At 52.9% G+C, this 22051-nt stretch overlaps 1 protein-coding gene and 1 pseudogene across 1 annotated transcript; one reads left to right on the top strand and one right to left on the bottom strand.

Moving 5' to 3' along the window:
• The first annotated feature begins 892 nt into the window (after nucleotides 1-892).
• FOXRED2 (FAD dependent oxidoreductase domain containing 2) lies at nucleotides 893-14466 on the top strand. The gene is made up of 8 exons (XM_008144680.3): nucleotides 893-1605; nucleotides 3601-3852; nucleotides 4001-4264; nucleotides 5348-5514; nucleotides 8533-8698; nucleotides 9906-10147; nucleotides 11575-11745; nucleotides 13895-14466. The coding sequence occupies exons 1-8, from the start codon at nucleotides 1061-1063 to the stop codon at nucleotides 14152-14154; spliced, it is 2067 nt and encodes a 688-aa protein (XP_008142902.2). The 5' UTR covers nucleotides 893-1060; the 3' UTR covers nucleotides 14155-14466.
• LOC114232726 (U4 spliceosomal RNA) lies at nucleotides 2086-2168 on the bottom strand (annotated as a pseudogene).
• Nucleotides 14467-22051: the final 7585 nt, after the last annotated feature.

Genomic DNA, 22051 nt, shown 5'->3' with positions numbered 1-22051 from the left:
AAAACCTGTTAATTGGTTTTTCTGTCTTGACTTCACCAACCTGGTTTCCAGTCCCCAAAACCTGGGTAGCCAACTAGTGTCTTTAGCTACATTAATGGTTTAATGTAAGAGCTGGAATCACCTCCAAGAATAATCTGCTCCCGCGCCTCACAAGTGAAAAGGCACAGCTTGAAAACAAGAGCCCGCACCCGGTGCTAGGAGGAGACCTCTAGCCCTGGCACCGCAGCACACACACCCCAACGCCCCCCCAGGCACCACGTGCAGGCCTCCGCGCCGACTGCGGACCCCCGCAGGCCCACCGTCCGGCGTGCGGCACGCCACGCACGTGACCCCGCCCCCTGCCATTGGCCCGGCGGGAGGGGCGGGGCGGCTCCGCGACGCCAGCGGGCTGGGCCCAGCCGGCCTCACTGTGCGCGCTGCCTGCGGAGCGGCTGCGAGGTGCGAGCCCTGGGTCGGGGGGTGGAGAGACTGCGGGCCGGGGCGGCTGGAGCTGCGGTCGCGGGCACTGCGCACGCGCGGGGAGCGACTCCTAAAGAGTGCGCGCCAGCAGGAGGGCGGCCTCGCGCCGGCGTGGCAGCAGGTGTGTTGGGCATCTCTGTCGCGTGACCGAGGAGGCTCGGCACCTGGCTCGGGGTGGGGTCCATGCAGGCCACGCCTTCTTCAGGCTCCAGCCCCGGAGCAAAGGTGTGGCTAAAGAGACATGCCCCCGGGCTCTAGCCTGGGGAGGGCTCGTGGGGTGTTGCACATCCTTCAAATTAGGGAGAAAATGGGGGAGCACCCACCTTCTTACTACTATGGCAATAAGAAGAGGGCTGGTGCCCCAGGAAGCCGAGGCCCGGAAGGACATGAAGGGGTTGGGGATTTTGGGAGGGAGCTCCAGATCCAGGCTTGAAACCATTGCAAATGAGCTCAGAAGTCCTTGAGTTCTGGTGCTGGCTCCACCCCAAATAGCCGTAAGCGCCCAGGCCAGCCTCTGCCTCTTGGCAGGCCCCGACCTCACTCATTCCCGGGGCCTCTGGCCAACCTTGGTCCGAGGCCTCACCCATCTGGTCTGCGCACGATGGGCCTCTCGGTGGCCCCGGTGTGGGGCCCCCCGGGGCTGCTCCTAACCATGGCTCTCTGCCCGGCTCTCACCCTGTACCTGGCTGAGGCCTTGGCGCCCCCACACCGGGACTACTGCGTCCTGGGCGCGGGGCCCGCGGGCCTGCAAATGGCCTACTTCCTGCAGCGGGCCGGGCGGGACTACGTGGTGTTCGAGCGCGCCGCGGGGCCCGGCAGCTTCTTCACGCGCTACCCCAGGCACCGCAAGCTCATCAGCATCAACAAGCGGTACACCGGCCGGACCAACTCCGAGTTCAACCTCCGCCACGACTGGAACTCTCTGCTCAGCCACGACCCTCGGCTGCTCTTCCGACACTACTCCCAGGCCTACTTCCCCGACGCCGGCGACATGGTGCGCTACCTGGGCGACTTCGCGAGCAGGCTGGGGCTCCGCGTGCGGTACAACACCACCATCGCCCACGTCACCCTGGACAAGGACCGGCAGGCCTGGAATGGCCATTACTTCATTCTGACCGACCGGAAGGGCCAGGAGTACAGATGCAGGTAAGGAACGGGGTCCCGGAGCTCACCTGAGGCTGGGCCTTTCCTGGAGGGACTGGCACTGCCTGTGTGGCCGGTTGGTGTGGGAGGAATGGGAGAAAGCAGCACTGGGTAGTTAGCATGACCTAAGCTTATGTACCCACAGAACCCTTTTGTAGAACATCGCCCAGAACTAGTGTTCCCCCAGACATGCTGGGAAATGCTGGATCTAGCAAGTGTTAGAGGGGCCCAGTGGGATTTCAGAACCGAACAAGAGTGAGAAGGCCCTACAGGCAGTGCTACCGGCATTCAGTTTTAGCTTGCCAGAAAGCTTAATGTCCTGTAGGCAACCCAGATTCAGAGTCACGAACTAGACTGCACTTGTTGCAGCCTCACCAGGACCCTATGGGGGCCGGTCACTGACTCCCTTCTTCCAGATGAGGAACTGGGTCTGAGGGAAGCCCAGCAACTGGTACTGCAGCACACAGCTTTTTTTTTTTTTTTTTAAATTGGGAAAAGTTTTCAATTAGCAATAATCACACCTCGGATAAACCTCATTGGCTACGACACTGCCACTGCGCAAAGCTGCACACAGCCTTTTAAGCTGCAATTTGAGCTCATATCTTCCTGACCTCGAAGCCCGTGTTCTTTCCAGCTGCACCAGACTGCCTCTCACTTCCTGGCCATTAGCTGAGCACCTGGCTCCCAGCAGGTGCTCAATCGGCGTTCATCTTCCCCTGTGTTCTGGCAGAGGCCCAGCCTTGCTCCTTGCTGCTCACAGCCCAGGGAAAGAAGGCTGAGCCCTTCTGACCCTTGCATCTAAACGGCTGTGCTACAGCGTAGGCGAGTCAGATATGAGCAGAGTGGACAAGAGTCCGCAGACACAGTGATAGGCCCCTTCTACAGGCCATCCAGTTGGATTTTTTTTCCAGTTCGATTTTTGAAACCACCCTGCGATCAAATCATTCTTCTGCAGGCCGGCAGGATTCAGCTCCCCAGCCGCCCTCGACAGCACTGCAAACCCAACCAATATAAAGAGCAGGACTTGGGCATCCTGCTGATCTGTGGGCAGAGTCTGGCCCTGCTGACTGGAGCTTTGGACGCCAGCTGTGGGCCTGTGTCTCCTCACCTGTAAAGCAGGCCAGATAACATCCATCAGGGTTGCTTTGAGCTATAAGATGACACATAGAACATGGACAGAGTCTGGTGGAGATTACTCCTCAACAGATGTCTGCCTTCGTCAAGCGAGTCAGAAAGGGGAAGTAGGAACAGCAGGTCTCCTTCTCATCACTGAGGGGGGTACTTGGTCTGACTGCTGTGCTCGGAATTGGATGAATTACCTGCTTTCTCATGGTGCTACCTTCTCCTGTCAGTCAAATTCTCATATTGGGTATAATCCCAGGAAGGGGTAAAGGAAACTCCGCTGGAGTGAGCTCAGTGAGGGATAGGGGTCAAGCAGTGGTTCTCAACCTTCCTAATGCCACGACCCTTTAGTACCGTTCCTCATGTTGTGGTGACCCCCAACCATAAAATTATTTTCGTTGCTACTTTATAACTGTAAGTTTGCTACTGTTATGAATCGTAATGTAAATATCTGTGTTTTCTGATGGTCTTAGGCTCTACAGCAGGGCTTCTCAACCCACAGGCCGTGACCCACAGGTTGAGAACCGCTAGCAGGGTCGCCTCAGACCATCGGAAAACACAGATATTTACATTACGATTCATAACAGTAGCAAGATTACAGTTATGAAGAAGTAGCAGCGAAAATAATTTTATGGTTGGGGGTCACCACAACATGAGGAACTGTATTAAAGGGTCGCGGCATCAGGAAGGTTGAGAACCACTGGAAGTCTCACGTATGCTGGGATGGATCAGTCATCAGATGAATGAATGTCCTGTTTTCCTTTAGGAGCCAGCAGTTGAGTCAGGTGGGCAAGCCAGGTGGCAGGTCCAAAAAGTGACCCTTAGTGTCTGGTAGCTAAGAGACTAAGCCAACTTCTCCTTGTTCCCCACCTGCAGCGTCCTTCTTGTCGCCACCGGTTTGTCCGTCCCCAACCTGGTGGACTTCCCCGGCTCCGAGCATGTGGAGGGTTACGAGTCTGTGTCCGTGGACCCGGAGGATTTTGTGGGTCAGAATGTGCTGATCCTGGGCCGAGGGAACTCGGCCTTTGAGACGGCAGAGAACATCTTGGGCGTCACCAACTTTGTCCACATGCTGAGCCGCTCCCGAGTGCGGCTGTCCTGGGCCACCCATTACGTAGGAGACCTCAGGTATGCCCCGCAGCAGCTCCAGCGTGCCGTGTGCTCCAGCCCCTCTGAAGCCATTCCTGACCCCAGCTAGACGGACCCCCTCTTCCCCCGCGCCCCTGGTACCCAGTGCAGCCTCCTTTCTCTCTCCTGCATGTTCCTTGGGCCCCAGGGCCATCAACAACGGCTTGCTGGACACCTACCAGCTGAAGTCCCTGGACGGGTTGCTGGAGTCCGACCTGACGGATCTGGCTGTTGTGAAGGACCCCAAGGGCAAGTTCCACATCACCCTCAAGTTCTACGTGGAGGGAAGCAACCAGAGTGCCGAGGCCATCCCCCTCCCCCAGGACGACAGCGACAACTTCGCCATGCGCGTGGCCTACGACCGTGTCATCCGCTGCCTGGGCTGGAACTTCGATTTCTCCATTTTCAATAAGTGAGTCCAAGTGAGGGGGGAGCTGGGAGCTCACACAAACCCCTCGGACACCGCCCTGGGGGAACAGCGTCCCCGTCCGGCAGTGCCAGCGCCAGGCTTTCAGGCCTCCGCCCTCAGCCTGGATTGGATGCTGCCTGGTTTCCTGCCCGGAAGTGAGCTCTCTGTCCACTGAGAAGGGTCCCAAGTGGCCCTGAGCCCCTCCCCCTTGGAGCAGCGGCAGCAGCGAGTCTTCGTCTGTGTTGTGATCTTCCACCTGAGAGATGGGAAGGACCAGGAGGTGAATTTGCTGGAAGGCAGCATGGTGGCCAGGAGCGCAGACTCTGGGGTCGATCTGAGATTCTTTCTTACCAAATCTGTGAGCTCTGGGAGAGTTGCTTTACCACGGTTGGCCCCAGTTTCTCATCAGTAAAATGGGGATCATAGTTCCTTTCTCACAGGCCTATTGTGAGGATGAATATAGAAAACTACTTGGGCCCTAGCAGGTTTGGCTCAGTGGATAGAGTGTCAGCCTGCAGGCCAAAGGGTCTTGGGTTTGATTCCAGTGAAGAGCACTGAGAGAGAGAGAGAGAGAGAGAGAGAGAGAGAGAGAGAGAGAGATTGAGATTACTTGGCATATACTATATGCTCAATCAAATGTTGGCTGCTGAAATTATTTATAATTGCGTTTTGAAGAACTGCCTTGTAGATCCTCGTCTTCAGACATTGCTGCCCCAGTTCCTTTGTCAGGCTTAGTATCAAAGAATCCATCCAGGGTCTCACTTCCCTTCTGGCCAGGGCACAGGCAGACAAGAACCTGGAGGGCCTGAACCAGACCCTCCTGTCCCATCTGGTCACACAAGGCCCAGTCTTAGCCCGGAGCCCAGCCTTGAGTCAGGCTTGAGTCCTGACCCTGGCCCTGACCCACATCTTTAACCCGAGCCTCGGTTACTCCATCTGTTAAATGGGGATGATTATACCTGCCTTCTGGGTCATGGTATGACTTAAATGCAATAAGGAATATAAAACACTTAGCTCAGAGCCAGGCCTGTAATTCGTGTTTCATACATAGCAGCGATTTTTATTAACAACACTTTCTGCTCACAGGTCCCTCAGACTGTCTTCAGGGGGTGAGTTCAGCAAGAAGTACCCACTGGTCAGACCTAGCTATGAGTCCAAAGGAAGCCGTGGTCTCTTTGTCCTGGGCACGGCCAGCCACTCCGTGGATTACCGGAAATCTGCTGGGGGCTTCATCCATGGATTCCGGTACACAGGTGAGCCCACCTCCCCAGGCGCAGGAAGCGCACTCCGGTTCCAGCAGCCTTCAAGGGATTGCTCATCGGTAGTCGACTGTCATGAATTCCGTGTCTGGGGCAGACAGCAATGGGTTTCCATGAGGATATGTCTAGAAAAGCATCCGATAAGGTATAAAAGTACGTGCATCTGGGGTGCGTGTCACATGCCTGTGTCCTGTCGGGTGAAGTGCCATGTATTGGTGAGAACACTGAGCTTGAGGATTGTTAACCTGGGTTCCTCCCCAGTGGGTGGCCTCAGAGGTTAGGCTTCATCACCTCTCTAAGCCTCTGTGGGGTACCCTCACGTCAGAGGTGGGAATGAGGGGAGGCCCCTGCCCTCGAGGGACTGTTGAAAGGACTACAGGCCATACCTGGGACCTGCAGCCGTGAAGCATCACACGCACAGATTTTGGGTACCGACAAACCTGAATAGGAATCACAGTTGGAGCCCTAGATGGTTCGGCTCAGTGGATAGAGCGTCAGCCTGCGGACTGAAGGCTCCCGGGTTCGATTCTGGTCAAGGGCACATGCCTGGGTTGCAGGTTTGATCCCCGGTAGGGGGCATGCAGGAGGCAGCCGATCAATGATTCTTTCATCATTGATGTTTCTATCTCTCTTCCTCTCCCTTCCTCTCTGAAACCAAGAAAAATACATTTTCTTAAAAAAATAATTACAATTGGATTATACATGCTCCTTTTTTGGAGCTCTAGGTACTGAGGGTATAAATTTTCTGCCCTCTGGGGAGGCTGTGGGATGGGTGCTTTATTGCGTGGCGGGAGTTACATGAGCCCATTAACTCTGTCGTAAACACCACGAAGGCCCGGCACCCTGCGTTCTATCTTTTCTGTGTTTAAGTTGATGCCTCGCACTGCCTTAATGCTCACTTTTGCATTTCACTATCCTTCCGGTTTGGCAGAGAAAGATAGCTATGTTTTACTGTTGATTTCCAGGCAGTATATTTTGCACCCCACACGTGTCGTCAGAGAAGGACACCAGGGAGGGAGTGTTAGCTGTCTGTAAAGCAGAGTATTTGCAAATTGAACACACACACACACACACACACACACACACACATGCCCATGGACACACACGGAATGAGAAGAGTGTCTCCAGCCGAGTCCCCCCAGTCAGAAACCCTCATCACCGTTCCCGTGCCCGGCACCTTCCCTGCACCCACTCTCCTGGCACACACTGCCCCGTCCCTCTTGCTCCCTCTGTCCTCCGCCCCTTTTTTCCAGCTCACAACAGCCCCATGAGACACACCCTGTTATTTCAACTCCATTTTGCAGATAAGGAAACTGGGGCACAGAGACGTTAAGTAATTTGCCCAAAGTCACCCAGCCAGTGGACGGCAAAGGTGGAATTTGAACCTATATCTGCCTGACTGGTGCTCCCAGCTAACTGCAGAGCTTCAGGCAAATGAGAAACAGATGTGGGTGTGTAGGCCACAGATTGCTGTGGTCAGTACTCACTGAGGAACCTCCTGGGGGAGGGACGGGTGACTACACAGTACATTCTGCCCAGACCTTGCTCATCATTCATCTGAGAAACAGGCCCCGAGGGAGGCAAGTAGCAAACAGTAAGGCAGAGTGAAGCAACAGAAGATAAAAGCTGGGCTGCGGCACAGACCGGAACTGCTTGGAACGTAGGACTTGCTGGAAGCCTTGCCCATCCCCCGTCTCTGTTCTGTACCCCCCTACCATAGTACCCACCAAAACAACCTTTTTTTTTTTTTTTTTTGTAAAAAACAACAACTGTATCCTTCCTCTATTCGCACATCTTGAGTGGTTCCCCGTCTCCGCAGGGAGTTCCAGCTCCCAGCACGGCATTCAGAGCTCTGCGCAGCCAACACCAGCTCGCCCTTCCAGCCTGATCCCTCGCCTGCTTTTCAAGAGGTGCCAGGCTCTCCGAAGATTTTATTTCTTCACATATGTGCTCCTTTTGTCGGGGCACCGTCCCAAACTTCTCTCGCTGTATGATTCCTCAACCTTTGGCAAAACCCAGCTTCACCATGGTTTCCTCCAGAGAGCCAGGTGTCTGGGGAGGCTGCACGCCTTGCTGTGCCTGTGGGCCAGCGTGTCCCCTGCCACGTGGACTGCTGCGTCCCTGCCTTTACTGGATCTGGGTGTTGTGTTGATTCGTTTTGGAAGAGCAGGCATCTGTGTGCGGTGCCCCAGTTTCACAACTGTATCCGGCAGCCCCAGGCACACAGAAAAAGCCTCCTGTTGTTTTAGACAGCTGTTGCTTTTCTCTCCTGACATAAATATACAGAGCGTTTCAAAATAGAACTAGTGACAGATTGGGTTTTGGCTGGGAAGGAGAGGGAGCCATCAGAGAGTTTCCGCTTGGAGGTCTCCCGAAGGCATGGGGACTGGGCGAGGGGAACGGTTGCAGAGGGAGGCTCTGGGTCCCGTTTTGACACACCGCATGTGGAGCGATAGCTGTGGGACTTCCATATGCGGGTGGCGAAGGCAGGGGGCAAACACGGGCCTGGGGACCAGATTCGGCCACGCCCCTTCACTCAGCTGTCCCCTGTGGCTGCTTCCACACCAGGGGCGGAGGTGAGTAGCGCGACAGCCTCTGCAAAGCCGGAAATGCTTCCACCCGGCCCTGTACAGACCATGTGCCGACCCTGCTCTAACGGCACCTTCCGGGCGTCACGCGTACAGTGTGTATCGCGTTTAGAGAAGTTGATGGGGACTTTGTCCCTCCTGATGGCAAATGACAAATTCTTCTTTTTTAATGTATTTTTATTGATTGCAGCAAGGAAGGGAGAGGGAGAGAAAGGGAAACATCAGAGATGAGAGAGAATCATTGATCAGCTGCCTCCTGCAACCCCCTCTGGGTATCAAGCCCACAACCCAGGCATGTGCCCTGATTGGAATCAAACCGTGACCTCCTGGTTGACAGGTCCATGCTCAGTCACTGAGCCGCGTCGGCCAGGCAAAAGGTACCTCCCTAAGGGCAGCGTGCCATCCCTCCCTCTGGCCGTTTCAGTGCGTGCTGTTCACCGGCTGCTGGAGCGTCGCCACCACGGTGCCGCCTGGCCCTCCACCGAGCACCCCATCACGCAGCTGACCAGCTCCGTCCTCCGGCGCGTGAACGAGGCTTCTGGGCTCTACCAGATGTTCAGTGTGCTCGCCGATGTCGTCCTGTTGAAGGAGTGAGTCACCCACCCCCACCCCGCTCCCCCTCCGCCGCTCCACCTTACCCTCGTCACACCGCTTCCTATCCCAAGTGCGGAGTAGCCCAGTGGTTCCCTCCTAAGGTGAAGCCTGAGGAGAAACGGGGGTGAGGGTAGGGGAGATGGATTTATTCTGGAGAAAAAATCAGTGAAATCCATACCAGCGGCTCTGCAGACAAGACAGTCCTGAGTGTGAACCAGGCTCTGCCTCTTTCTACCTGTGTGACTTCGGGCAAGTTAGTGAGCCTCTCTGAGCCTTTCTCTCACCTGCAGAATGGGGTAAAGGGGGGGTCCTGCGAACCTGGCAGACCTGTGGGAAGGAGAAAGGTGACTCAGAAAGCATGGGCACCAACAGGTGAGCAGTAAACTGCGACTCCAGTGAGGTTCGTGAGTTCCCTGGGGCTGGGCCAAGTTGGCTCCTATCAGTCCGGTGTCAGGGGACCCTTCCTGAGCAGGAAGCTGTACAAGGGCTGGAGGGAGGCCCTGCGAGGACAGGTGGCCGGTGAGAAGCAGAGGAAGAGCTCTCGGAGGAAACGCGGGCCCAAAGCAGCAGCACACCAAGTTCAGGGGCGGTGCTCGGCGCAGCAACCTACTGCCGTCCTTGACCCTCTCGCCTTCACACCCCTTCACCACACAGACCACCCGGAAGTCCCGTTGGCTCTCCTTCAGGTTATCCAGAACTGACCTCCCCTCACAGCTCCACCCTGCCCCTTGGTCCAGACCACCAGCATCTCCCATGTGCCCTGGTCCAGCAGCGGTCTGCTCTCAACGCGTGGCCAGGGCGGCCCTTTTAAAACACGAGTCACACCACTTCATCTCTGCTCAGTGCTCTCCAGCGCCCGTGGCTTCCCCTCAGTCCAGAGGAAACCAGGTGTTCCCATCGTGGCACACACAAGCCTTCCTCGACCTGCCCCCAGCGATTTCCCCAACCCCCTCTCCGGGCCCTCCCCCTCCACTCCACTCCAGCCACCCTGGCCTTCTTCCTGTCCCTTGAACACACCAAGGCATGCGCCCCATCCCAGGCTCAGCTGTGACATTAACGTGAGATGTGCGGGGCCGGTCAGAGTCTGTGTGCTGTCTGTCACTTCCTGGAGGGAGAGAGACACGTGCACACAGGCCCACGTGCGCACGCCTCGCCTCTGCCGCAGCCCTGAGGGTCTGGCCTCCCGTTTGCCTTGGTCCCCAGGAACGGCACAGCATTCGAGTACCTGGAGGAGTTCCCCATGCAGATGCTGGCCCAGCTGGAGACGGTCACAGGCAGGCAGGCCAGGCACGGGCTCTTCGTCATCAACATGGAGTACGGCAGAAATTTCTCTGGACCCGACAAGGACGTCTTCTTCTATGACCGGTCTGTGGGGTACACGGAAGACGCCTGGCAGTCTAACTTCCTGCACCCCGTCATCTACTACTACAGGCATCTCCCCACCGGTGAGCTGGCTCTGCTCTCCCTCCCGCCTGGGCTCTCTTGAGGTGTATCGAGGTGTCACCATGAATCCCTCCCACAACACTCCACTGACAGAGGAGGACTGCTAGGGGCTCTGCCCAAAGACAGGAGGTCCAAGAATGATAAGTGCTGGTCCCAGATTCTGGCCTGTACCATGACCTGAGCAGGGCACACATGGGGTGGCATGATCTCCAGGCACCACAGAGTAGAGGGATGCTGTCTTGCTGTGTGTCTCCAGAGGAGGCTGATCATGGAGTGGGGAGGGGGGACTTGGAGACGATTAGAAGGAACAGGGAGCCCTGGCCGGTTTGGCTCAGTGGATAGAGCATCAGCCTGTGGACTGAAGGGTCCCAGGTTCGAATCCCGTCAAGGGCATGTACCTTGGTTGCAGGCACATCCCCAGTAGGGGACGTGCAGGAAGCAGCTGATCGATGTTTCTAACTCTCTATCCCTCTCCCTTCCTCTCTGTGAAAAATCAATAAAATATATATTTTTAAAAAAAGAAGGAACAGGGAGAGGAACTGGAAGCGGTTAACAGCGGAGTGGAGCGGTGCAGGGCAGGATAGCTGGGAGGCGCTCCCAGGTCTGTCCTTTCCCTGCTGTGTAACCTGGGACCATTTATGAACCTCTCTGAGCCTCAGCTTCCTCCTCTGTCAAATGGGGATAAAAGCAGTACCTTCCTTCCTGTATGAGGATAAATGAGATAATATACAGAATGCCAGCACAGTGCCTGGCAGAGTAGCTACCAAGGGGTGAACCACCCGGGGAACCCAACTCCTGCTTCAGAACTTGAAGGGCTGTCACTTGGAAGAGGATGATCTAAAAAGGGGCAGAGGTGGTACCAGCAGGTAGAAGTGGCAGGACCGCAGGTGTGTATCCAATAGAAGGAGCAAGTAATAGAGCTGTCCCACAGTGGAATGGGCTGCCTCCCAGAGCCGAATTCCCCATACAGGGCTGGTTGGGTCATGGCCTGAGCCATCTGACAGGGACACCACAGAGGGGACCCACAACAGGTGGGAGATGAGCTAGGTGAGCTCTAAGACCCCTTCAATGCTGGACCCGAGCCTCCTCACAGAAAGACCAGTTTTGAAGCAGCCATAATAGACCTCAGTCTACGTGAGCCTTAGAGAAACATCAAGTTCAAGTGGTTGGTCTTAGTTCTGCCCTCTGATAGCACAAGGGACAAGTCTGGTTTTGCCCCGCTTCCTCATGCTAACCTTCCAAGCTTTCGGGGATGGCTGTGGAACACCGGACCGCAGCCAGCGCAGAGGTGTCCCAGGAGAGCCGAGCTCACGAGCATGAGTGAGCGGGGTAGGCGTTGGGAATGTGCGGGAACCACGCCGCTGCCACTGACCGCAGAGTGGGAAGCCCGGCTGCTGGGCTCTGACCCGGCCCCGCCTCTCCCCCACAGAGCAGGAGGTGAGGTTCCGCCCCGCAGACTGGCCCCTGCCGCGGCCCGCAGCCATCCACCACATCGTGGAGGACTTCCTGACGGACTGGACCGCCCCCCTGAGCCACGTCTTGCCTCTGAGGCGCTTCCTGGAGAACTGTCTGGGCACCGATTTGCGAAGCTTCTATGCAGGTAGCGTACGTTCCCCGAAGGACAGCGGGACTGAGCTAGGGGTGGAAAGAGGCCCGATCGAGCATGCCCGGTGCTGTTTCAGGACGCACATCTAGAAACCCAAACCCAGGGCTCCGTTTCCCACCATGTGGTGGAGTAGGTGTTCACAGAACCCCTCCCAGACAGCACGCCTGCAAACGCCCATAACCGGCCTGAAAATTAGGAAACCCCAGAGCCAGGTACTAAGAAAAGCGTAAACCCAAGCTGGATGTGGGCCATCTGCTGGCCGTCAGCAGGCCGAGCCTGGGAAAGTGAGCGGCACTTGCGGGTAGGAAGGTGAGGCTGGAGCGCGGGAGGGGGGGGGGGGGGCGGGGGGGGAGTCTGTTTAGAGACCTTCAAATAAGCTTGGATCTCAGTGGGTAAACTAGGAGGCATGGTAGAGACCCGTTGGGAAGGGGTGGGGGGAGGGTCTTGCCCCTGATGACTTCAACCACTAGGCCTCACTCATGTGAGTTTGGGGCCAAACTGCACAGTATCGCTGGGGTACAGCAAACATCTGTTAAGCATCCATAGTATGTAAGGTACTATTCGTACCAAATCAGGTTAGAGACAGTCCTAACCTGCAGGTCAGAGAGCAAGTGTCCTTGTTCATCCCAGGTGACATCCTCGGGCCGCTTTGAAATAAAAATGTGTATGTTAAGGGAGATGGCTTAAAACAATAGTTTAAATTCATCGTCCAAATACATGTAACTGCTCCTCCAACAGAGGAGAGTCATAGAGCAGAGTGCTAGCATTCTGCAAACCATCAGCTTACACGTGAAATGACATGGAACAGGACTGGCAACCTCAGCTACAAAGCGCCCGCCTGTCTCGAGGTCTCAGGAGTACACAGAGATGCCGGGGGCTGCTAGGGAACATAGTCCCACCCTGAGTTTGGCTCCTACGATTGGATCATCCCTGGCCCTTTAGCCTCCTGGCTCCCACTCCCTAGACACTAGTACAGGCCACTGTATGTCAGTGCCTTGAACTCGGAAGAATCCTACCTGGCTGAGGGCCAGCTGGCATAGGGCGGGCCTTCTCCCCACCCCCTTAGATGTGCTGGGCTCCCTGCCCCCGGCCCCTGCAGAAGGGGTGATGTGCATCATCAGAAGGGGGTGCTTGCCAAAAGGCCACCTTGCTGCCCCTCCGCCACCCTCCCCTCACACCCGCTGTCTTCCCTGCTCGGAGAGGGTCGTCAGGGACCCTCTGTGCTGTAAGTCAGAACTAAAGTGGGAACTAATATTTGTGCAGCAGCCTGTTCACCCATGTAGGCCTCCCATCATTCTTTGCGGTACCAGGGTGGACGGAAGTAGGTTTGCAGCTGCACTGGGACATCCTTTTGAGTTAGTAACGCTATTGTAATAATTATAACCTGCTTGTCTGACATTCGAACAACTGTAAACCTACTTTTGCCCACCCCTGTGTGCCCGTTTTGTGAAATAAAAGACTCAAGCTGGTTTTCTGACACTCACTCCATTTTCCCATCCTGTCTCAGTCCCTCAGAACACTGAGCCCATATGTTTCATCCTTTCTATTTTTTTTTAATCAAAGTTATGTAACACCTGGCTCCAAGGCTTTTTCCCACCTCCATTCTCATTCTCCAGAAGGAACTGCTTCTAGCTCTTTAACAAGTACCCGAATGATTTCCTGATCGGTAGGATTTGACCCCCCAACTGCTGTGGCTCAGAGGAGGGTAGATCACAGGCGCCATCGGCCCGTTTTGTCTTCATAACCCCGCAGCGCTGAGAGCAGGGCTCGCACACGGCATCTGCCACTCGGCTATTGTCGAGGGAAGAAATCTTCGCAGGCAGCTCTGAGCTCAAAGGGGACTGAGTCCCACCCCAGGCTGGCCCGGGCAGAGCATCCTGCTGGCCCCATCTCTGGAAGCTGAGTCATCTCTGTGGTTTGCTTTCACTTTGGAGCCTCGTTCTTCCCAAATGTCGGGGTAGCCAATTCCTGGAACTACAGCAGGGGCTGAGTTCCATGGCCACTCGGTTAGAAATGAGATGCCCAGAAAAGTCAGCTCCCAGACTCAGGGATGGAGGGTCCTGGGGGAGGCCCCTGGGGCCCCGGCAGCTCCTCCTGCACCTCGCCCCACACCTCTCATTCATCTCCTTTTGCTTGTCTGTAGAGTCCTGCTTCCTGTTCGCCCTAACACGCCAGAAGCTGCCGCCCTTTTGCCAGCAGGGATACCTGAGAATGCAGGGGCTGGTGGGAACCGGAAGCCTCCGCCAGCACCGAGTGGAGAGTGGGCTCCTGCAGGACTATACCGCTGCGGGCAAGCGCAGGGAGGACAGTGGCCAGCGGCCTGGCTTCCATGAGCCAGTAGATCAGCCCCAGGCTCCAGGGCCTCTGGACCAGCCCCTCACCAGCAACAAGGAGGAGCTGTGATGTGCAGGTCTCTCCCACCCAGGCCTTCCTTCCCCAGCACCGTGCTCCCACCAATGTGTGACTGCCAGAGGCCACTGGGATCACTGCAGTGACCCCACCAAAGCCACACAGAGCGCGCAAGGGCTAGGGGCGGCCATGCGGCGGTCTCCCCCCCTCCTGTTGTGTCCATAGTGCCCAGGAGGTGGGTCCAGAGAAGGACATCCTCTGCCAGTAGGAGTTGCCTCCCACAGCCAGCTTGTCTGCAAGTGAATTATCGCCGAGCACCAGGCTGGCCTCAGTCTGTCCCCATCAAGTGCCCAGTGGTTCCTTTTCCTTCTGGTCTACTCTTCAGACGGGCGGGTGGGCGGGCCTGTCAGTGGAGGTTTCACAGATGAAACCCATCCTCATCTGCATAAGGGTTAGTGGCAGGCTCTTCAAAACAAAAGCTCTGATATCCCCAGTAATAGTAGGACTATTACTCCAAGACACCAGCTTAGAGAGGTTGGGTGACTCCCAGGGCCCCCAGCCAGGAGTCCTGTCTGCTGCAGCCTGTCCCACCTCACAACACCGCCTCTCCCCGCCCCCACCTCTGTTTTCAGAAAGGGGCCAGGGGCCCTGGGGAGCTGGGCTAATGGCCAGGGGCCCAGTGGGCTGTCATCAGGCAGAGATAGCATCTTATCTATCTGAGAGAAGGACTGCTGCTTTCTCCCCGATTTATCTCCCTGATTTATCTTTGGTCTCTGTTTTCTTCCTCCACCCTGCCCTCTGGCTTCCTGAACCATGCCTCCCCTGGCGAGGCAGATCAAGTTTTGGCACCTTACTGCCTTGCAGTGGGGTTGCTTTTGGAGGTGGTTTACCTGCTGTTTGAACAGAGCCCCGCTCAGCTTGTGCGGAGACATTTATAAATGCGTTTGCATGATAACAGTGATGAATTTCGTTCCAGCTCCCTTGGCTGTTCTGGCTCTTCGTTGTGCTTCCTCACCGGGGACCTGTTCCCTTCTTCGCTCTCCCATCAGGCATTGTAGTCCTGTTTCTGAGAAAGCCAAGGGAAAGCATAGTAAAATAATCATGGTGATTTCTCAAGGTCAGGATCCTAAGTGATGCTTTCTCACTGGTTCTTAGAGCCCTTCATGCAGCCACTCAGACTTTGAGGGACCTGGGCTTTCCGGCTCCACAACCTATTTCTGGGACCATTCTCTTGGCTTAGGTTCACGTTCCTTCTTCACGTTCCTTCCCTACCTGCCCCCACCTCTTTATCTGCAGATGCCTCTCCCTCCAGTCATTAGCAGAGTTAGAACAATGGAACTCCAGCTAAGGCAGGAGGCGTTGACCCAATGACAATACTTGGCATAGTTTGCACCAGCTAAAACTTCTACATTAAGGGTCTCTCCCCATTCCCAGGGTATAGGGTTCACTCTGTCTCCTACAGATTACAGGTAAACCAACCATCCTTTCCAAAACCTTTTCAAATAAATCTTTTAATTAGGACTGTACCCGTAACGTCATACACATCTTGCCTACCAGATCACTGAAGGCTGGCTGAGCCCCTTTTCCAATAAAAGCTCGAGGTGCTGTAACACATGGTTTACTGATGCCTGAATATGTGGCATCTGCTGCCTTTCCCATCGTCTGCCAACTTGTTAATTCCATCAAAATATCCGCCAGCCTTATTTGTGTTTAGTAAGACATGGTTCCATTCTTGCTCAGCTGATAGCGATGTCTGAGCAATGTCCCTGGTATTCTTATAAATTAACTAGAGGCCCAGTGCACGAATTCGTGCATGGGTGGGGTCCCTCGGGGTGGCCTGCAGAGATCGGAGCCCTAGCTCGCACCCCCAGCCTCGCAGCCCAGCCTGGCACTCTGTCTTGGCCTGGCGCTGGCCCCTCACCTGCTCCACCATCCCATCTGCGGGACAGTCTATCGGGGCCGGGCCCCACACCCCTGCTGCCACCACTGGTCGCTGTTTGCAGGGTGATCGGGCCCCTGCTCACACCCACCTTGGCCTGACGCTGCCCACTCACCTGCTCCACCATCCCGCCACAGTCCTACTCTCATCGGGGCCGGCAGCACCTCCGCTGCCAGCACCACGTCATCGACGCCCGCCATGTTCCACACTGCCCCCTGGTGGTCAGAGCACGTCATAGCAAGCAGTTGAACAACTGCCCGAGGGGACAATTTGCATATTAGGCTTTTATTATATAGGACTAGAGGCCTGATGCATGAAATGCATGCAAGAGTAGGCCTTCCTTCCCCCTGCTTCTGGCACCGGCTTCCCTCTGGCACCTGGAACCCAGGCCTCCCTCCAGCCGCCGGCAGTCACCCGGGACGCGGGCCTCCCTCACAGCCCCGGCTTCATCAGGAATGATGGAAGGATGTCCAAAAGGACATCCAGTCTAATTAGCATATTATACTTTTATTATTATAGATAGTTGGCTTCAAACAGAACTACGTTTTTTCTTTGAAGATCATTGCTGCATTTGCTGGAGATCCTATCTTGATCTTCACTCCTAGCAGATCTCATTGTTCCCAGCTGGACCAAGTTCCTCTTCTAGCCAAGGCCTGACTTCATTAATTCCTTCTTTTTTTTTTTAATATTACAAAGCTATTGGTGCAAAATAGACAAGTCAGTGAAATAGGCCAGAAACAGACCCCATTCTAAGAAGAAGGTGATTTTTTTTTAAATCACAAACCAATGGAAAAGATTGTGCAGGACCATGCAATCAATAATGTTGGACTAACTGGGTAGTAATTTGGAAAAGAAAATGCATCTAATCTTAGACCCTATTTCATACTACAAATTAATTCCAGATGAATTTCTTTTAAAGCCATATAGAAACCGGAGATGAAGAGGGGGTACTTTAATAAAAGAAAGGCTATTCCAGGTTTAGAAGCAGCAGAGTAATTCCCCAGACGAAAAGGTTTAACATTTCCAGGTACACCCATCTAACCTGTACCTAATTAATGGGACTAATGGGATTAATTTAAAGAAGTTGGTGAAAATTAAAAGGCAAAACAGCATGGGCAGAAAATAATTACAGCAGACTATAATAAACATCTTTATTATATAGAGAACTAATTGGAAAAAAAGGAGAAAAGTCAAGTTGAGTAAACTATGGCACATTCACCCAATTATACAGCTCTCAAAAACTCTTAAAATATGGTGAGAAATGTATAATGAAGTTAAGTGAAAAGAAGCAGGATATGAAATTGTAGTTGCAACTTCTTTAAACTATATAAAAATAGAAACCAGCATACTACAGAAAGGAAGCCTCACTAAATGTCATCGGTGGTTGGTTAAGATTTGCAGAAGTCTTTGTTTTTTGTGTTTGTTTTTGCTTTTTTCTCTTGTCCAAATTTGTGATTATACTCTATAGTGAAATAAATACATTATTTTTTTAATCACATCTGATTTTGGAATTTAAAATTGCTGGGGGCAAGCCCTAGCTGGTTTGACTCAGTGGACAGAGCATCGGTCTGCAGACTGAAGGGTCCTGGGTTCGAGACCAGTCAAGGGCACATGCCCGGGTTGTGGACTCGATCCCCAGTAGGGGCATGCAGGAAGCAGCCAATCAATGATTCTCTCTCATCATTGATGTTTCTATCTCTCTCTCTTCCTCTCCCTTCCTCTCTGAAATCAACAAAATATATATTTTTTTAAATTGCTGGGGGTGACTGGAGCTGGGGCCCTTCCCAGAGAACATGCTCTGCCCTTTGGTCCAAGTGGTACCCGTGCGTCATCTGTCTCCCCAGCTGGGAGACACTGCACCGAGTGCCGGGGGAGAAACTTCTCAGTCTAGAGAAGAGAATTTTAGGTGGGTGTGTTCCTCTTCTAGTCTTTGGACTGACTGACCCAGCACTACGGAGGTCTCTGGAAGAATCTTCCCTCCCTCCTGATAGAAAATGAAAGATTAGAATCCTCATTTTGTGGAGGTCTCCTGGGTACCAAATCCACTCTGTTGGAGAGCCCCAATTCCTTTCACCTGATCAAATTGCGGTGTCCCGAATATAAGCATAACCCATGGACACAGACAGTAGGGGGGTGAGGGCATGTGCTGGGGGGTGGGAAAGGCCGGGGAGAGGTCAATGGGGGGAAAAAAGAGACATACGTAATACTTTAAACAATAAAGAATTTAAATTGCTAATTTAAAAAATTGCCTAGAAACGGACTCATCAAGAAGTGAATTTGTCTGCTACATGCCCAGAACTGTGCTATGGTGGTTTTAAAGATATGTCCACAAATTCTTTCATATTTCTCCCCCAAAGGGGTGGAGCTCCATTCCTTCCTGTTGCGTGTAGGCTGGATTTAGTTATTAACTTCTAGCAAATAGAATACATCAGAAATGACAGGATGTCATTTTCAAGATTAAGTTTTTAAAAACTCATTCAAAACGGCCCTCATGGCACAGTGGGCAGTGCGTCAGTCTCATAAAAACACTCAGCCCTAGCCAGTTTCTCAGTGGTTAGAGCACTGGCCCACAGACTGAACGGTCTCAGGTTCAATTCTGGTCAAGGGCACGTACCTCGGTTGCCGGCTCAATCCCCGGCCCCAGTCAGGGCACATGCAGGAGGCAACCAATCGATGTGTCTCTCTCACATTGATGTTTCTCTCTATCTCCCTTCTTCCACTCTCTCTAAAAATCAATGGAAAAAAAAAAAATAAAAAAAAAAAAAAAAAAAAAAAAAAGATCCTTGGGTGAGAATTAACAACAACAAAAACACACATACGCATTCATCCACCAAGAAACTATGCTCTCCCCACCCCCTCTCAAGACCCTCCCTGGGGGAGGCCACCTGTCATGTCAAAAGGACATCCAGTATGTACAGGCCCACATGGCAAGGCACTAAGCTGCCAATAGCCAGTGAGTGAGCGAGCCTGGAAGTGGATCCTTCTCCAGTCCAGCCTTCGGATGACTGCACCTTGAACGCAGCCCCATGAAAGACCCTGAGCACAACCACAGCTAAGTAGCTCCCCGATTCCTAAGCTACAGAAACTTTATCTCATGTTTGTTGTTTTAAGCTGCTCAGTTTGGGGGATGCCAATGTGACTTGGTTGGAGCATCATCCTGTAAACCAAAGGGACAGGTGTGATTCTGGTCAGGGCACATGTGGGAGGCAACTGATCGATGTTTCTCTCTCACATCAGTGTTTCTCTCTTCTCTCTCTCTCTCTCTCTCTCTCTCTCTCTCTCTCTCTCTCTCTCTCAATTTAAAAGTCAAAAAAAATAAAATAAATTGGGAGGGTTATTTGTTACACAGCAATAGATAATTAATACATGCACTAAATAGCTTTGAAAATCCACTTCCTTTGAGCCATCCTCTAAATATTAAATAATTAAAGCAACCTTCCCTCATCACCATTCCTATGAGTTTCCTTCATGTGAACACTGGGTGACAAGAAATTGAGACCAAGCAATCCTCAAACCTAGGAAAGTGTGTGGTTCCCACAGGAGGCACAGACATGTTGAAATGCTGATTACACAGAAGGTACCCCCACACACAGCACTAACCCACTGCATCAAACCAGACCTCCTGAGGCCCAGGCAGGGGGGGATGGCCCAGGCAGGAAGAGGAAAGCTCGAGTCTGGCGCATCGGCCCGCGCCAGGCTTCAGCCTCGGGATCCTCAGCTCTCCGGCCAATCACATCATCATCCCCACAAGCCAAATTGGATTCTTCCCAGAAAAGGAACCAGAGGCTGCATCATTTCACTGCAGATGCTTATTTTTTAAGGATGGTAAAAATGCTGACTGGGGAACGCTTTCTGTCAGACTGCAGGCTTTAAGAAAGCATTAAATCAACCTGGCATCCCACACGGAATGTAAATCTGCTACAAAGTGAAGTTGATGGACAAATATATGAGATGCTTTAGCCCAAGTATTTCATCCAAGTACATCACACGACCAAGCCATCAAACTCGAAATTAAAAAATAGCATGCGACAGATGTGTTTGAGCAGGGAAGAAAGGACCAACAGGACGTCTCACTCCTCTCGCAGTTCTGCATAAATCAGACTGGTTTGCCTGCTGTTCTAGAGAAAGCCCCGAGCTCGCAGCAAACTGCAGTCTTCCCAAAGTGTGTCGCCTGCTTTTTCATTCTCTTTGAGACATTACTATCTCAGACCAGTTTCTCAAGCCATTATGAATTAATTAGATGCAGAAACGTCCTACCTACAGAAAAAACATAGCAATATCTCAAAATGTGCAGTGTGTTATAATCTACCATTGTAGTTTAGAAACAAAGCAACTACAAAAAATATGTGAGGTGAGCCCCTAACATCAACCTTGTTTAGGTTTTAAGTAAGTCCGTCTGTCAGGACAAGCAGAGGTGCCCAAAAGCCTCTGATGTGAGGCACTGTGGTAGATACATAGCCCAAAACTCTACAACTCCTATCAGTATGTGAGGTCTATGCCCCTCCCCTTGAACTGGGGTGCCCTCCAGGACTGTTTGAACCAAAAACATGGTGGAAGTGGTGTCACGACAGCTTCTGGGCACAAGCCCTAAGAGACTGGCAACTTCTACCGTCTGTCTGGGAACTCAGCCACCATCCTGGGGGGTAGCCCCATGTGACAGTCGGTACCAACTGGCACAAAATGCATGTAAGAGTAGGAATCATCCAGCCCCACGTGACCTCTCCACGTGGAGCAAAGAGGAGCTGTCACTGCCAAGCCCCACCCAAATTTCATATTTATGAGCAAAGTAAGTTTTTGGGCAGTTTGTTACACAGCCATAGGTAAGGGGGATAAGCACCATGGAGCAAAATGTAAAGGTGACATAGTGAAGGTAAACTTGTAAGAACGGGCATAATATCTGCTTCAGTGATTGTTAATAAGCATATTACAAAGATAATTGCAGAACACGTCCATCAAGGCACTCTACGTAAAATACAGTTGTGGCATTGCACCATTTGATGTATCTACACTGAGGGATCAATGACAAAGAAAAGACAAGGAAAAGAAGTATGAGCAAGTTAAATAAGGAAAGACAGTGCCCGGAGACTCGGTTGGTTACCCGAAATTAACTGGTGGAAACGCGGGAGTCTGATGTCTGTCGTTCCTTCTGGAAAACCACAAGTAACTGGCTAACTATCGGATGTGCAAGTCCAAAAGACAACAGGTATCTCCCTGAGAGATCAACACTCTGCACTTGAAAGGGATTTAAACTGGCCCCGCACAACTGTCCTTGATCAAAGGACCCTCCTCCAACATTGAAGACTTCCCAATTTTATCAGACATCACTGACAAAGATGTTATGTGACAGATGGAAATATTATTGGGCTTGAAAAGAAGAGCTCCTACATGCATGTTTATGATTGGCATGCATGCCTTCCTCTGGAGAACCCACTCAACTTCCACCCAGCTCTAAGGGGGCCACCCACCATAGGGGCAGATACATGCAGACTGGCCAATCCGTCACTGAGCCCGAGTTAGGCACGTGACCCAAACAGGGCTAATCAGCATCTTGCCTGAGACTTGATAGACCTGGTAGACTACAAGCAGCTCAGCTAAGGCTGAAAAATGAACTTCGGTTCCGTGGCTGCTCACCACAAAGGAGACAGAGCTTAAAGCTCGAATTTAGCTAAATCAATTGTCCACTAAAACAAAACAAACTAAATTTGCTCTTTTTGGTTTATTTTTAAATATATTTTTATTGATTTCAGAGAGGAAGGGAGAGGGAGACAGAAACATCAATGATGAGAGAAAATCATTGGCTTCCTCCCGTATGCCCCCCACTGTGGATCGAGACCACAACTGGGCATGTGCCCTGACAGAAGGGAACCGTGACCTCCTGGTTCATAGGCCAATGCTCAACCACTGAGCCACCCTGGCCAGGCAGGACTTGGCTCTTTTTAGATTGTAAAAGCAAAGCTTGTCCTTTTGTGACTGGTAGTAGCCACCTTTCCCACTGCGTGGAGAATGAAACCA

The sequence above is a fragment of the Eptesicus fuscus genome, chromosome 7 (assembly GCF_027574615.1).
Source record: "Eptesicus fuscus isolate TK198812 chromosome 7, DD_ASM_mEF_20220401, whole genome shotgun sequence".
NCBI classification, from domain to species: Eukaryota; Metazoa; Chordata; class Mammalia; order Chiroptera; family Vespertilionidae; genus Eptesicus; species Eptesicus fuscus.
Note: the sequence above shows the minus strand (reverse complement) of the source record. Positions and strands in the feature narration are given on the sequence as shown.

Bases quoted from the DNA above. Each gene is read 5' to 3' on its own strand.
- FOXRED2 (XM_008144680.3), top strand. From the start codon at position 1,061: ATGGGCCTCTCGGTGGCCCCGGTGTGGGGCCCCCCGGGGCTGCTCCTA. The intron at 8,699-9,905 runs GTGAGTCACCCA...CTTGGTCCCCAG, and splicing joins GATGTCGTCCTGTTGAAGGA to GAACGGCACAGCATTCGAGT. The intron at 10,148-11,574 runs GTGAGCTGGCTC...TCTCCCCCACAG, and splicing joins CTACAGGCATCTCCCCACCG to AGCAGGAGGTGAGGTTCCGC.